The sequence below is a fragment of the Alosa alosa genome, chromosome 24 (genome assembly GCF_017589495.1).
Source record: "Alosa alosa isolate M-15738 ecotype Scorff River chromosome 24, AALO_Geno_1.1, whole genome shotgun sequence".
Classification (NCBI taxonomy): Eukaryota; Metazoa; Chordata; class Actinopteri; order Clupeiformes; family Clupeidae; genus Alosa; species Alosa alosa.
In genome coordinates this window covers 9,692,216-9,708,228 of record NC_063212.1, presented here as the reverse complement: position 1 = coordinate 9,708,228, position 16,013 = coordinate 9,692,216, and the positions used below count along the sequence as shown (strand labels likewise).

The 16,013-nt window shown below is 45.6% G+C and overlaps 1 protein-coding gene across 1 annotated transcript in view; it reads left to right on the top strand.

Moving 5' to 3' along the window:
• Positions 1 to 16,013, top strand: part of adam19a (ADAM metallopeptidase domain 19a) — a 114,246-nt gene that overhangs the window by 69,514 nt on the left and 28,719 nt on the right. The window contains exons 4-5 of the mRNA XM_048235871.1: positions 4,708 to 4,786; positions 11,900 to 11,976. Of these exons, the coding sequence (XP_048091828.1) occupies positions 4,708 to 4,786; positions 11,900 to 11,976 (156 nt within the window). The remainder of the gene's footprint in view (positions 1 to 4,707; positions 4,787 to 11,899; positions 11,977 to 16,013) is intronic.

Here is a 16,013-nt window from a genome sequence, read left to right as displayed (position 1 = left end):
CCTTTTCCTCTGTGTGCCATCTCGATTCTGAGAACAGTGCTCTGTGGTTTTTCTGTTACACAATGTCTGTTTTACTATATACAAAAAGGACATTTCCAAAAAAACTTTTGATATACCTAAGCAAGCATTCTGAATGTAGTAAAAGGATGAACACTACATGGTAGTCAGAGCAACACGGCAGAAGTGAATATTGTCTACGTTGTACCGTCCGTAAAATTTCTCAAGAATGGCTCAGAAATTCTGTTGGTACAATACAGTGGTATTACTGATGGCGGACTGGTAGACTGATAGTGTTGTAGTATTTTTGAACTTGCAAGTTGCTTGTGACCGAGAGGGCTAAAGGGTAGCTGTTAATATCAGACTACTAATGAAACGGGGTCTGTGTAAACCGCTGAGTCATTAGCGCCTGCTGTTGTCGGGGTGTGGGTGAGCACCTGTTGGTTTGGGGTTTGGGGTGTGCCGGTCCTACAAACAGAGCCTATTCAGCCGCAGCCAAACGAATGCACTCATCCGACCACACAAACAAGAGCATGCTTTTTTCAACTACGCTACTTGAACAACTGAGAAGCAATACAGCTCTTTGTTGAAGAAAGGGGCACGGAAAAATACTGAGTACAGCCAAGAGAAGAAGCTATTACTGCTGTCCATGTTTTTATTTTTTGCTCTGTTCTGTGCTTTTGTACTGAGTGATCACTGTTTTTCTTTTTCTTCTGTACAATGTATATCGATGGAGTTGTTATTAGCTAGTTTAATGCACTGACATCAGTTGACCCTGTTAGTAAAGTTCTTGGTTCTGATGAGTAATACTTCAAACGAAGGGAGGCGCTGAGAGAAAGCAACAGTGCTATGGACAAAGAAAACAACCAAATGCATGTTTCTCTCTCTCTATTATTACGCCCAGTTCTGTGTCACAATACACTCCCTTTGATCTTCAGTTGCAGGAGTATAAAGATCTCCTTCTCTTTCCTCTCTCTTTCTTTCTCTCTCCATCTCTCTCTCTCTCTCTCTCTCTCTCTTTCTTTCTCTCTCTCTCTCTCTCTCTTTCTCTTTCTCTCCAGTACCAAACCCTTCGTTGCTTTTTTCCTTCCTCCCTCTAGGCACTTAGCCATAAATGAGCTGTGCGAAAACGGGCCGGCGTTTACAGATGGCCCTGTTACGGAGCTGCGCCAGGGTCTCGCGAGTGCCTCGTTTGGAGCCAGTGTCATTTGCGGAGTTAATTAGCCCCCCTTTGTAACCGAGCCCTCTCTCCGTCTGGCTGTTTCGAGTGTTCTCTCATGCCTTGGAGACGTTTGGGGGGGGGAGTCGTGGTGGAGCACCCCGCATCTTTTAACATTTTCAAACGAGGTTGATGTTGGAGAGTGTGTTCCAATGGGCTGCAGATATGGCGCAGCTTTCATCTTGCCGGGACCTCGGCTTATTTGTTGATTCTGAAACATATGTTGGCATTTTCCGAGAACCCCCGACAAGGCAGCTGCTCAGTCTGACTCTCCTCCAACTGGAATTAAGACTCGATTGCATTTGTGTTCCTCTCTCTCTCTCTCTCTCTCTCTCTCTCTCTCTTTTCCCCTTCCCTTACCTTTGGCTAAGCACTTAAAAGCATATTTCCATCAAACAGCTCTCACTCCTGGTATGTTGGCACCTTGTTCTGATTCAGTACTATATAAACAACTCCTAATCTCAAACAGTCCTGTGAATCACAGTCAACATCCGCTGTGGGAAAAAAAAGATCTTCAGTTTATTTCCATGTAGGGTTTTTATTCCAATTAAAAAAAAACACCAACAAACTCACACCACTATTTTATTGGCTGCTGTTTGAAATGTCACAGGGCTTCAATTCTTCCGCTCTGCTGGCCTCGCCTCAGCTCCGACGTGAGCCTAGCCTCTCACCCACCGGCAGAGCACTATACTGACAGATACCAGAGGCAGTCACTACCTGAAAAAGGTCACGTTCACAGTGCCAGTAATGCAATCTTTTCCCTGTGTGTGTGTGTGGGGGGGGGGGGGGGGCTGGGGGCTTTCAGCCACCCTGCCATTTTATGGACACATAAAAGTGTGTGTCTCTGCCAGCTCGAGCTCTCTGCTTGTGTTTTTCGTCTTCCTCCAACTCCTCTCTGCAAGGCTGCAGGTTCATCAGTCAAGCTCTGACTCATAGCATCTGTACAGAGCCAGTCAAAGCGGAGCAGATGAACCTTCTGGAACACGAGCGTGTTACAAACAAACACTCCGTGACTACAGGAGACCGTGCAATCCACTTCTAAAGCCACGTACACCTGGTTGATCCTGAGTTGTGTACCATGTGTCACGTTGTTTATTTTTCAATCAAAAAAGATATGTGGCATTATGCGGATTCGCAATATGACCTTAATCACATCCATGTTCTCCAACCGGGGCTAGCGCTGAGATATAGTGAGATTTGGCAGTAGAGCTGATCTTAACACTCCCAATTTTTGGTTGGGGAGTGTGTCGCCCACTGATTCCAGCTGCAGAGAGACACATCGTCACAACGTCTCGGAGATCAAAGAGCCGTTAGATGTAGGATGGTCTGTTTTTTCTATCTCCTACTCTCACCACCCCACCCCACCCCAGCCCAAAGCGTAATATCTACCCCCTTGGATAAATTTGACTTTAAAGAAGCCTGGGCCTTATTATGTCCAATTACAAGCCCAGTGCAGCTGTGGCGAGCGGCTCTCTCTGCTGTGGCAGAAAGGAAGGCTCTGAGTGCAACTGTGGCACTACCAGGCTACTGAATCACACTCTCCGAGCGACGACGCTTAACTGTCCTGTTTCATTAGGAGCAAAAAGTAACAGTGTTGTTTGGTAATGTCAACCTGTCAACCTTTATTCTCGTTCTCTCTTTCTCTCTCTCTCACTCTCTTACTCTCCTGTCCTTACACACACACACACACACACACAGTGGATTTTGTAATCTCTCTTTTAATCCAACTCTGACTCTTTGCCTTCACCCCTCACCACACACACACACACACACACACACACACACACACACACACACACATTCTTTGTCTTAGTGTCATTCTCTGCTCTGCACCAGCTGTGCCAACATGAGGAGCCTGTGACTTATTCACACGGTGTGATTCACTCGGAGAACAGCAAGCCCCTGTCTCTGCCTCCGCCGCCAGCTGTGCCAACAAATAAGAACACAACTCGCTGGCACCGTCAGAGCCACTCAGCGATAGCAGCTCTCAGCGCGTCACGGCCTGTCTCACCAGCAAGAGTTAAGCACCCTGCCCCCCCTCACCCCCCCTCACCGGCCACACCCTGCACAGTGTGTTGTGGGAGGTCGTGACCTGTCGATGAACCCCCATCCCACCTGACTTGTGCTCCTATTTGTCATCCCCTCGTTCCTCTGTTCATTTGCGGATGATGATCAAAGCTAAAGGTTTTCTTCAGGAACAACACATGTATCAGGCTGTATTGTCAAAAAGTCCATGTAAAAGAGACGTGAACGATTGACTGGCAGACTGACTGACTGACAGGACAGATGAAACGACGATTCGAGAGATAAGATAAGAGACGTGATTTTGTTTCATCCGTGGCCTTTACTTTTCTTTATCGGGCGAGTGGTATCGCTTCTCTCCAAGCCTGGCGTGTTCGGAAATTTAATTGAGCAGATTGTGTGTGTTTGCCCTTCTCGCCTTGAAAAAAAAAAATCAAACACAGTGATAAAAGTGACGAGGAAGGGAAAACAAGATGTGATCTGACAAGGGGGAGCGAGACAGTAAAATGTCAGAGACAAGTGTGTCTTTCACCGAGATTGCCTTTGTGATTTGCTGGAGGCAATTCACACAAACAGTTGTGTGATCACACTCACACACACACACACACACACACAAACACACACACACACACACACACACACATAGACAAGTCAAGGGGAGTGTATTTAAATAATGTTGCATGCACAGAGGTTACCCAGAGTGCTTTAGATGTACATTATAAAAACAAAGAGTGAAAGAAATTCAAAGCAGGAAAAGCCTATGTAATGCCACCCTCAGGGTCTATAAAGTCCAAGGTATAGTGTATACACTGTACTGTGAATGAAACACACACACACACACACACACACACACACACACACACACACACACACACACACACACACACACACACACACACACACACACACTCCCTCTCTGTCTGCAGCAGGTGCAGTGTTTTCAGGTGTGCTCAGGTGTGGTGACTGACTCCTGATGGGCAGCCCCCCCCCCTCCCACCATGCTGACTGTTCTCTCCTCCTCTCCCGATATTTGGCTTTTGCTCTTCTGTTTTGCCCTACAGCCCTCAGATACTGACTGGCATAACGCTTGTATCTTTCACTATACTGACTTTCAATATCTTCTTTACTATATTTTTGATATAGTACTTTGAGCTACTTAAAATGTGAACTCTATGTGTGGCTTCTATGTGTTGGCTGAGGTGGCAGCTTTAGTTAAGATGTGAGTCCTATCACTGCAAAGGTCTCTGGTTGAGGTGCAAGAACACAGCGATCAGCCCAGGAATCCGCTTTTAGATATGGCCAGCACAGTAGAGCAGGACATCAGGGAGTCCCCCTCCAGATTCCCTTCTAGCAGCTAAAATGTCTCTTATGTTTGTTTTTCTCCCCCTTCATCTCTCTCTCTCTCTCTCTCTCTCTCTCTCTCTCTCTCTCTCTCTCTCTCTCTCTCTGTCTCTCTGTTCCTTGTTCAGGGAGCTCCTCGGTGAAGACTTCACAGAGACCCATTACCAAGAGGATGGAACTCCAGTGACCCTCACATCCAATCAAACAGTAAGACCAAGAGTAAATAAAGCTGAAATCCTGTGTGTTGTTTCTTCATTCCTTATCTCTCTCCAGCTTCCATCTATCTCTCCATCTCTCTCCTGTCATGTGTGTGTGTTTGTGTGTGTGTGTGTGTGTGTGTGTGTGTTTTGGGGTCAGAGTTCTTTCTCCAATATAAAAGTCCTTTATCTTCTGTTTTAGACAGGGCTCACATGACATGTTTTTTCAGTGCCATATCTCAACAAGCAAAGCCTCTCACATGCTCCTCCACATGAGCTCCACACACTGATGCGCACTCTCTGGTTCTTTCACACACATACACATACACACACACACATTCATAAATACACTCGCACACAGACACAGACACACAAAGACACTGTATCTGTGAGGTTATACTGTACCTCAAGTGCTCAAGGGTTTTTTGTTTACACACATAGAAACACACACACACACACACACACACACACACACACGCACACACTATCTGTGCCTGTGAAGTTAAACTTTACCACAAAAGACATTCAGTCCCCTCTGTTGTCAAGGCCACTGTGTTAATGTGGCAGGCTGGCCCTGAACATGAACAAACCCAACTCTACTGCGGCAGACTCAGCCTCTGTGTGTGGCACTCTTGACTCACTACGGCACTTCGTGCGCACATTCTCACCTAACGGAAGAATTCATTTGTCCCTTTCCCTGTATTTTTCTACTCCTCGCCACCAACACCGGCTGTGTCTCTTCACTAACGAGGCACTGTGAGCCGTTAAGCCTAGTAATTGAAACAATTCGCTCCCTGTGCTATAGGCCAATTTTAGCCAGGCGGAAACCTTAGAAATGAGCTGCAAAGCCACTGTAGGCGTGACATAGTATTAATGAACTTAGGCGTTCGAAAATCTTTTGATGTTATTTTAGAGCACAACAGAATTCAATTTCACTCGTCCAAATGTACACGGATTCGCTCGTAGCCCGCTATAGAAATTTCAATGCGTATTTTTTATTGCTGTAAAGAGTAGGAGAGGCACGGGCATACGTATGTCTCTGCATATAGACGTGGGGGTTTTTTTCTTCCTCCAAATTATGTTGTTCATCTCCCAGGTGGATGTAGACTTGGCAAAGCAAGCATCCGCGTGGCCTCTGCAGCATGGCAGTATGGCAGTGTTATACCTCTCTCTCCTTTTCCCCTTCTCTCTTACTCTTTCTCTGTCTCTCTCTCTCTCTCTTTTCTCTCTACACACAGACACACACACTTCATCTTCACACTCTGCAAGGCTGTGTTTGAAGTGCTCCCCCTCACTCTTACTGTCTCTCTCTCTCTCTCTCTGTGTTTCTCTCTCTCTCTCTCTGTTTATGTCTCTCTCTCTCTCTCTCTCTCTCTCTCTCTCTCTCTCTCTCTCTCTCTACACACACACACTTGGTCTTCACACTCTGCAAGGCTGCGTTTGGAGTGCTGTCTTTCTCACTGCCTCCTAATTGCTCACACCCTCCTTGAGAGGTGTTAATTATTTTGCCTCTTTCTTTTTCTCTCTCTCTCTTAATGCTCCCTCAACTCGGAGAGGGGTCCAGAGGTGTCAGGTTCATTTAGGTTCACACGCATCTCCTCTCCTGCAGCAAAGTGCAAGATCGATGCAAAAGACAAAGCCATTTCCTTTTCCGAAAGCGTTCGGAGCGGTGAAGTTTAGCACAGGGAGTTAACCGATGTGCCTTCCTCTTTTCTTCATTCTCTCTCTCTCTCTCTCTCTCTCTCTTTCTCTCCCTGCCATCTTTTACTTTCCCATTGCTCTCAAACACTCTTCGTCTCTTGTAATGAATTAGTCAGAGACGGGGACAAACTACAATGAAAACAAATGAAACATTGTGAAACGGGGTGCAAGGGAAGGAGGAATCTGTCAACTGAAAAAACTATGCAGAAACGATAAGTGAAAAAAAAAAAAGAACATTTGAATCAAAAAGAAGTGGGGGGTGAGAGAGTAGACGTAGAACTGCTGGTCCTAATTAGCATTAGAATGTTTTCGCTCCAGCATTTGTGTCTCACCCATCATTGTGCTTCGCTGACTTTGGTTTGTATTATTCCTTCTTTAATGTGTTGACATTTTTCTTTGTTAATTCCTCCCCCTGGCCTCAATGTGTTTTGTTACTCACTTATTTTTTTTTACCTCTCCCTCATGATCTCTTTCTCCTCACTCCCTCTCTTCTCGCCTGCTCTTTCTCTCACCTACTCTATCCTCTCTCGCTTCTCTTGCTCTTTCTCTCTCTCTCTCTCTCCCTCCCTCTCTCTCTCTCTCTTCTCTCTCCTCTCTCCCTCCCTCTTCTCTCCCTCTCGGAGTTGTGAGTTCAGCGCGGTTGCTCGCTAACTGCGGCGAGGAAAGCCGCTGCAGCGTTACCGTTTGAACTCTGCGCTGCGAGGACCAATCTGACTTCAGGTGCCGCCGCAGCTCCTTTCAGTCTCAGGCGCGACGAATGCTCCCCGCTGCTTCATCCCCCTCATCTCTCTCCCTCTCTCTCTCTCTCTCTTTTCTCTCTTTTCTCTTTTTCTCTCTCCCTTCCTTTCTCTTTCCCTCTCTCTCTCTCTCCCTCTTTCTCCCTCTCTTTATCTTTCTCTCTCATCCTCTCTCTCTCTCTACTTATCTCTTTTTTCTTTCTCTCTCTCTCTCCCCCTCTCACTCTCATGATGAACATCCTGCATGGCCATTAATCACACTCGTCTCCTCCACTCCTAGTGAAACACGTAGATGCGTCACTCACATATACACACATGGATGTTGACACATGCACACACGCTCACACACGCACCGCACACACAAAGTTACATTTAAGAAGATACAAACAGTTTTGTAAAAATAGGCAAGTGTGTACACACACACACACACACACACAAAATAAGCACAGACCTTTCAGTGTATAGGCATGAGTGTGTACATATACACACAAATAAAACCACACACTTACATTCAAGTCAATACACACACACATGCACACACCAGCTCAAAGATGGTATTGAACACGAAGGCACCTTCAAGGCATCCAACTCCCACATTTGAAGACACATTATCTGATGGTGGCACAATCTGACAGCCAGCACAGCTCATACATAGATGATCAATGGGAAGTGCTCGTGTTTTTTAAAGAAGAAACCCGTCGTCCTAAAAAAACATCCTCCTCCAACAGCAGAGGTTGTTTTTGTGTGAGAGGAATGGTAGACAAGATGAGTTATACAGCGGATGATGGTGCTCCTTTTTGGCTCTTATCTTTTAGCTGCATCAGCCCACAGACGTGGCCCTCATCCAGGGACCACCGTCCCCTTGTGGACGTCACGTGGTGCAGAGGGTCCTGCGAGTAGATGACCCAGAGCTGGTTATGTCCGCCGCAGATGTATCCCCCGGCGACCAGCAATATCCTGTTTAGGCGCTAGAGAGCCCTGGAGCCACAGCTGTGGCACTCTGTGCTAATGTAATATAAAACCAAAAACACTTTTACTCCATGCGAATCGCTGAGAGTGGGGGAGAAGAGCCGGTTGCCGATGCTTAATTCATAACTCCAAAATGGAACTGTCAGCGCCTCCACATGTAATCATTAAGGGAAAATCTATTACACGGTCCAGCGTGTTCAATGGAAGACAAATATTTCGCTAGTCCATACCACGTCGCTGATTAGGGGAGTAGACGGAACATTAGTATGTACACAGTCTGCAGACACTCGCCTTGACTGGTCAATGTGTGTTTGTGGTCTGTTCACACATATATATGGCAGATGGATAAGCTTGGTTGTGTTCTGTCTGTGTTAGGTCTGTGAGTGAGTGCATATTTATGCATGGGCTTAACAATAATATCCTGGGTATGCACGAGGGGGGTCAGCGTGAATAGTGGTGCGTATGGTCACCCACGTCTCTCTCTATAAGGAAACATCTGGAGGCGGCTGAGGCGGAAGCTGCTAGAACAGCAGATGCTGTGAAGTGCTGCAGTGCATTTTCACACCGCCTGACTGCCTCATTTCACACTCGTCAATCTCGCCACTGCAACACAACAAAAGGCCCCGAATGCTCATCACTCATCCATTTCAGCCATAGAGTAGTAAAGTAAGTGATTCCTTTTCCTGATCTGGGTTCATCAGCTCGTAAAAAACTGCCCCCACAGATGCTGTTGGTGGTCAGTTTCATCCTTTGAGCTAGTAGTAATGAACCAGTATTTTCAGTAGGCTGAGCATGTCCTCTCTTCTTAACTTCTGATCCTGAATGTGAGCAGGCAGGGTTGAATCAAACGCAGACTGTTAACAAAAGAGTCTCAAGTTCAAAACCGCAGTGATGCTTAATAAACAGGTCCGCTGAAGAGAGCTTTTTGTCCTTTACCGTAAATTTCCGTGTCTTCTATGAGAGTCGTGATGACACCAGTGCTTCCTCTCAGACTCTGATAAGCCGTCTGTATGCCGCGGAGCAATGCCGCATTAGTTCCAGGCAATTTCCCCATATTCAAATCAAGCTCCCCTAGGCTTAATTGGTAATTGGATAATTTGACACTAATTTAGCATAGATTTGGTTCCTATGCAAATGAGCTTTGTGTTCCGGGCGACATGAAAGGAGAGGCGATAGATTGTCTGTTGTTTTCCTTCTCTCCCACCTTTTTTTGTTGTGTGTTGTGCTTGTCGACATGGTCAAGCATCGTTAACGGCTCATTACTACCTTGAAAAAAGTTGTGGTGACTTTTTTTCTCTGGTCTCTTGAAATCCAATACCACTTTAAGGAGCTCTCGCCTTGAAAATATCATTACTTTAATGTTTCATTGCTCACATAATCTCACCAGAAACAAATTACAGGTGGAAGGAAGTCTCAGAGCCAAGCCTGTGAGTACAGCAGTCTCCACTGAGGTGCAGTGATTTATCCATTCATCATGCTCTTGTCCCAATAAGGGGAGCAGGAGTGTTGCTTTAATTATCATTTTATATACACTAGCACATAGTTGTGCGTTGCGCCGAGGCAGGCCAGATTGAGCTCTCCCCAGGCTCATTTTCGGAGGATGAGAACATTTAAGGACGCTTGCTCCCCGCTTTCTACCACCTCCACCACCCAGCACTTCTCCTCTCACCACCTCACTTGCTCATGGGGGACCCAAAAATGTGCTCATAAATCCACCCTTACAAAAAAAAGCACCTACTCACAAGGTCTTCACGAGTTTGGCGAGAGCCTCTCTCCACCATGAAGAGCCGCTGTGGCCTAATGAATAAAGAAACGTTCCAGAGCTAGCGTGCTCCGAGAGTGTCTGCCCTAGCCTGTCCTGGAACAACAATCGATTTGTATGTCCTCCACGCACAAGTGTCTTTCGCCTTTTTTTTTCTCCTCTTCTTCTTTTTGCCGTTCAGCTAAATGAGCTAATTTCACGGTCTGATCAGCCGACAGAGCTGCTTTAAACGGACCAGAGTCGTCACTTGAGCCCAATTTAAGCCCCTCCGTTCCGAGAAATTAAGCCGGGGCAATCCTGTCATCGACGGATGTTGATGTGACGGCTTACGTGCGGACGAGCGAGGGGCGGGAGGGAGGGTGCCGTCTCTGGGTCAGCCGTCTGGCGGCGGTGAGCTGCTCACACGTACTCCAGGGGGCAGGACACCAGTGCAGGAAGTTAATGGTCTAACAGTGGAGTCAGGAGTCAATAAAACGCTAAAGGAACCACCTGAGTTACGAGCTTTAGACCATCTGTGGAATGCCTCGGACATTTTAAAACCTAAACTTGTTATGGCTGCAGACTTGTTTCAATGGCTAGCTAAAATGTATTAAAAAGCAAGACTCTAATTTGTGTTCTTGGTCCATAAGGATATGTGTACTCTTTGCTACATTACATTGGATGTAGTCTCAAAAGACCTATAACTGTATATATAAAGTCTTTTGTTTTATGTTTAAAATGTTAGTATTGATCATTTGTGCTTTAACAAGTTTGCCCTGTTCCAGTATCTGAAAGTGAAGCACTAAAAGAATTCTGACCAATAGAATGCTAAACACTATGGTTACATGATTTTCTAAACCCGAAGCTGCCGCCTGAAAATGACAGAATGGATGAACCATGTCCTCTGATGTTAAAATAGAAGGTGTGCAACTTTGGTCTGTCAATAACATAGGCCTACTCAGGTGCTATTTTACAAGCCCATTTACAAGACCATTTACAACCCTATTATTAAGTTGGGGTATAAAAACGGCCTATCATAGCAGATATTTAGCGCCCCCTCATGGTTATTTAGCACCCACATGAATAATTAATTGAGCTTCCAGATTGGCTGTCTTGCAGCTTGCAACTTCTGCCTGAATCTCCCCAACAACTTAAGTGTGGAGTGGGGTGATGATCAAAGGAATGGTTTTCGTCACAATCTGTATTTGTTTAGATTCGCCCGTTTTGTAGTTGTCAAGTCATAGATTTACAAATGAAGGAGGAAACGACTATCCCGATTAATGAATATTGAAAGGCCGAAATAAGCTGTAGCTCTAAGCTCTGTCCTCATCGCTGCCGCCTCCTAGATGTTGTTCTGAGCCGAACGCTGTTGTCATATCCTGCCCTGTGTCCGTGTAGCTGAATGCAGATGTTTAAACACTTAACCCAGAAACCCAGTGACCCTGCTCCCACACAAAAGGCCTAGTGTATATGTGCTTCAGGCTTGGCACTGTGGTATGGGAAGCCTCTGCCAGGGACCCTGTCTGGCTGCTCCTTAGCTGATGAATGCTTGGCTATGGCAGGCACAGTAAAAAGGAAATGACCTCTCAGAGAGCGAACTTAAATTCATGTTTAATTTGTCTCTTTCTCTCTCTCGGTCTCTCTCTCTCCTCTCTCCTTTTCTTGTGTTTTTCTTTGCTCTTTCTCTTTCCAAATTCTCTCACTCTTTCTATTTCTTTGCTATTTCTTTCTATTTCTTTCCAAATTCTCTCACTCTCTCTATTTCTTTGTCTGTGTCTCTTTCCATTTCCTTCACTTGCCCTTCTCACACTAGTTTCCCCTTTTCCAAGTATCTGGCATGAACACAAGCTCTGAGTTCAAGCCTGTGTCTGGCAACAGTAAGTGCTGGAGTTCTTAGTTGATGAAGTTACAAATAGCAAACACTAATCCCCCCCTCTTTCTCTCTCTTTCTCTCCCTCTGTATCTTTCATTTTAGGATCACTGCTTCTATCATGGGCGAGTGCAAGGTCACATGGACTCCTGGGTAGCTCTCAGTACGTGTTCAGGAGTAAGGTAAAGTATCACTTCACTATCATCTCTCATCGCAATACTGTGTCCACTTGGCTGCATCCCTGTATGACCACGGCTGATGGCCGTTTTGCCTCCTGACTCCTGAACTCCTATAGCAGTTCAAACTAATACAGCAGAGGCGGGCAGAACGCCAGGTGCAGTTTGTAATGCTGACGTTGTCGTTGTTGTTGTTGTTGTTGTCGTTGTTGTTGTTGTTGTTGTTGTTTTGCACTCAGCGCATTAGGAGGAGTCGCAGGGTTGTGCTGATCTGCACATCCGGATGACTCATGCTCCATGTTAATGAGTGCAGTCTGAACCACACTTGGGTGATCGGAACTCTCTGGACTCGCATTAGCAGTGGCCACAGACGCCGTAATGATATATTATTTGTATGTTCTAAATTTGCACCGCACACTCAACTTGGTCACAATAAAGCACAAACCTCCAGACACCAAGCTAGCTGGAAAATTGCTCTTGACCTCCATTAGCCCTCTCCTGGCACAGATGGCAGGAATGAATTGTGCTCTTGATTTCTGTGATACCGAGTAAGTCATAATTTCACAATTATCTCCTAATTAATAGCCCCTATAATAATTTCGTCATCAAAAAAAGTAATTAAATTCATTATTTTATATAAATTGTTAAACTTTACTTTCCATGCCATGGTAAATGACCTTGGGTACCCTACTCTTGTGTACAGTACATGCCCTAAGTTGCTAGTGTGTGTCCAGTAATGTATACAGACCAACTGCACACTTCCCATGTTATGTGCTCCGCATAAAAGAGTGAAGCCTGCCTCTCTCCAGATTGGGCCGGTCTAACAGGATTAAGGGATTTGATGTTGATTTTGGTGTTTATCATGGGTGCCGCCAACCCACTTTGTCTGAAATAATATTTATTTTCAATTTTGGCTCAGAGCTATGCAATGAAATTAAATGTCTTTGATATTAGGCTGAGAAACCAGAGGGAGGAAAGTCCAGTCCAGTAAAGAAATTCTTTTTTTCCATGTTTGATCTTTCAGTATTTGGTCAGAGGGACTCCAGGCAAGGTTACTTGGAATTTTCTGCTCGCAGACTTGTTTAATTTTTTTTCTTTTTCTTTCTAGACGGTGTACTTTTAGGTTGATAGAAAAGCCACACTTGAAAAAAAATTCACGCCCATAGAACTGTGCCAATGCAAATAGTACCACGCATATCAACGACTTTGGGGGGATGGGGGGGTAGCAATTCAACTCACAAAAACCCTGTTCCTCCCCACCCTACCCCTCCCTTTAATATTGATACAATGGAAATGGGATTCATTACTTTTTTCTCTCTTTGCACCGTCAAAAGGCTTCAAATCTAAACCAGATCCATTTTTTATTAGAAACTTGAGGTGCCCGGCCATACGTGGAGGATAGATAGATAGGAGTGTTTCACCGAGATTACTTTTAATATCAGCTTGTCATTTTAATATCGGCGAGCAGTGCGATTCCCTTTATAATATGTGAATAGCAGTTTAATATAACGCCACTCGTCATCTATGACAGCGTGGACCGTGTGACAGTATGATGCCGCGATGGTTCCGGATGAGCATTTCATAAAAACAGAGAGAGAGCAATAAAGAGAAGTTTATTAGCTAAATTAGGGAATTTACTGTCAGGGTAGGGGGAAGGGCGTTTGTGATTGTTCTCACAAGCTGCGCCAGGAAGGATTCACCGTCATGCTAAAGTGGTTTCTGAAGGGAAAGCGGTCTGCCGGAGTGTTTTTTATTTGTGTCCACAGTGATTATTTGAAGAAAGGAATCACAACTTCACAGACAGACAGACAGACAGACAGACAGACAGACAGACAGACAGACAGACAGACAGACAGACAGACAGACAGACAGACAGACAGACAGACAGACAGACAGACACACACACACACACACACACACACACACACACACACACACACACACACACACACAGTCCCTAGCTGACGTCCTTCCCTGTGCTTATCTGATAGGAGGCTCTGTTTTGTATTTTGATGTTCCCTGTGTTCTGTGCCTCCCTGCTCATATTCCGCACTTCATCGCACTTCATCACTCTCCCTCCCTCTCTCTGGCTTTCTCTTTTGCTTGTTGTTTGTTTGTTTCTCACTCTCCCTCTCTCTCTCTCTCTCTCTCTCTCTCTGTCTCTCTCTGTCACTCTTTATTTTTTATCCTTTAACTCCCTGCTCTTTTTGTATTGTTTTCTTTTCAGATGTTCTCTGTGCTCTCACTCTTTCCCGCTCCGCATGAGCTCTGCTCTACAGAGGAGTTCACCCAGCAGATCTCTTTTTAATGGTGTCTTCTCCATCTCTCCTACTGTAACAGCTGGCCAAAAGTGCTGAGACAGACAGTCTTGGGCCTGTGTGTGTGTGCTTGTTGTGTGTGTGTGTGTGTGTGTGTGTGTGTGTGTGTTGTGTGTGTGTGTGTGTGTGTGTGTGTGTGTGTGTGTGTGTGTGTGTGTGTGTGTATGTGTGTGTGTGTGTGTGTGTGTGCTCACGTTTGTGTGTGTGTGTGTGTGTGTGTGTGTGTGTGTGTGTGTGTGTATCTATGTGTTGTGTCTCTATGTGTTTTTGTCTGCACAGCCGTGTGCTGTCCCTTCTCAGGACAAGTGGCTTGTTGCTTGTTTCTGTTTGCATGCACATGACATTTTTTTCATTTGCATGCCCCCCCCCCCCCCTTCTCTCTTACTCTCAGTATTTGCACATGGAGACGTGTGCATTTCCTTCAGCCAAAACAGACAGCACAGCACATCCCAGCTGCTCCTTTTGTCATGACTGCTGCATTGTGTGTGAGTGTGTGTGTGTGTGTGTGTGTGTGTGTGTGTGTGTGTGTGTGTGTGTGTGTGTGTGTGTGTGTGTGTATCTATGTGTTGTGTCTCTATGTGTTTTGTGTGGGAGGACAGGGTGCACAAAGAACCTGCTCTGTGTGGTCCGATAACATGTTCACACAGATACATTTGTTAATGTGTGTGTGTGTGTATAGACACATGTATTCATATGTATCTGTGGGTGTGGAATAGAGCTTGCTTTGACTCCTGACAGTTCCTGATGGAAAGAGAGGCGCTCTGACTTTAAATTGCCTTCTTTAGCTCAGAGTCCTGTGGGACAGCACTATCTCTCTCTCTTTCTCCCCTCTCTCTTTTTCTCTTTCTCTATCTCTCCTTCTCCCTCTCTCCCTGTCTTTCTCTTGATTTCTCCTTTCCTCCTTTCTCTCTCTCTCTCTCTCTCTCTCTCTCTCTCTCTCTTTGTTTTCTTCCACTCTCCCTATCTCTTTCACTCACTTGCTTCCCCCCCCTCTCTCTCTCCATCCCTCTAAACTGAACTAAAGCCCGCGGAGCAGGCTTATCAGCAGAGGCTTTAGTACTGGAGGGCATGAGGCTCTCTGGGCTCTCCTAGCGTCCATAGCCATTGATCCGGGATCTGTGGGTGCCGCCCAAGCTGTGACCTTAATCATTAACGGCGCAAACATTGAAACTGACCTCAAATAAGTTGTCAAGGACATCACAAACCAGTTTGTTGGAATAGCGAAAAGGATGAGAATGCTCTCCGAACAGTTTTGCTCTCCATCCCCCTCTTGTGGTGACAGGCACGCATAGTCAGGTAATAAACCTCTTGAATGTCCAATACTGTTACAAGGGGGCAGTTCTTCTTCTTCGGACATGGACCCATTATCTTGGTGTATGGTGTACTAATTTAGCTCGAGGATGACTGTTCTAAGGTACAGTTTCCTACCTCAAGCACTTTAACGAGAGTTTTCTTTTGGTGCCCTTTCATGGACTGATGTTCTGTTGTTTGGAGTGTGTCTGGGAAGGATTCCAAGGTAGTGAAGAGTGCCGGCTACAGTGATTTGGAGTCAAAGTGGTACACTGTGTGGTGTTCACCTTGGGTTGCCTCGTAAAATGTAAATGTACAAAAATACAAACCTTTTTTTAACCAAACCTGTCCATTAGCATTCCCCACGTGCGTTGAAGTGTCTTCCCTGCCCATGCTCTGTGTGCCAATGAAGCTCTCCTGAACCAGTGTTTTCAT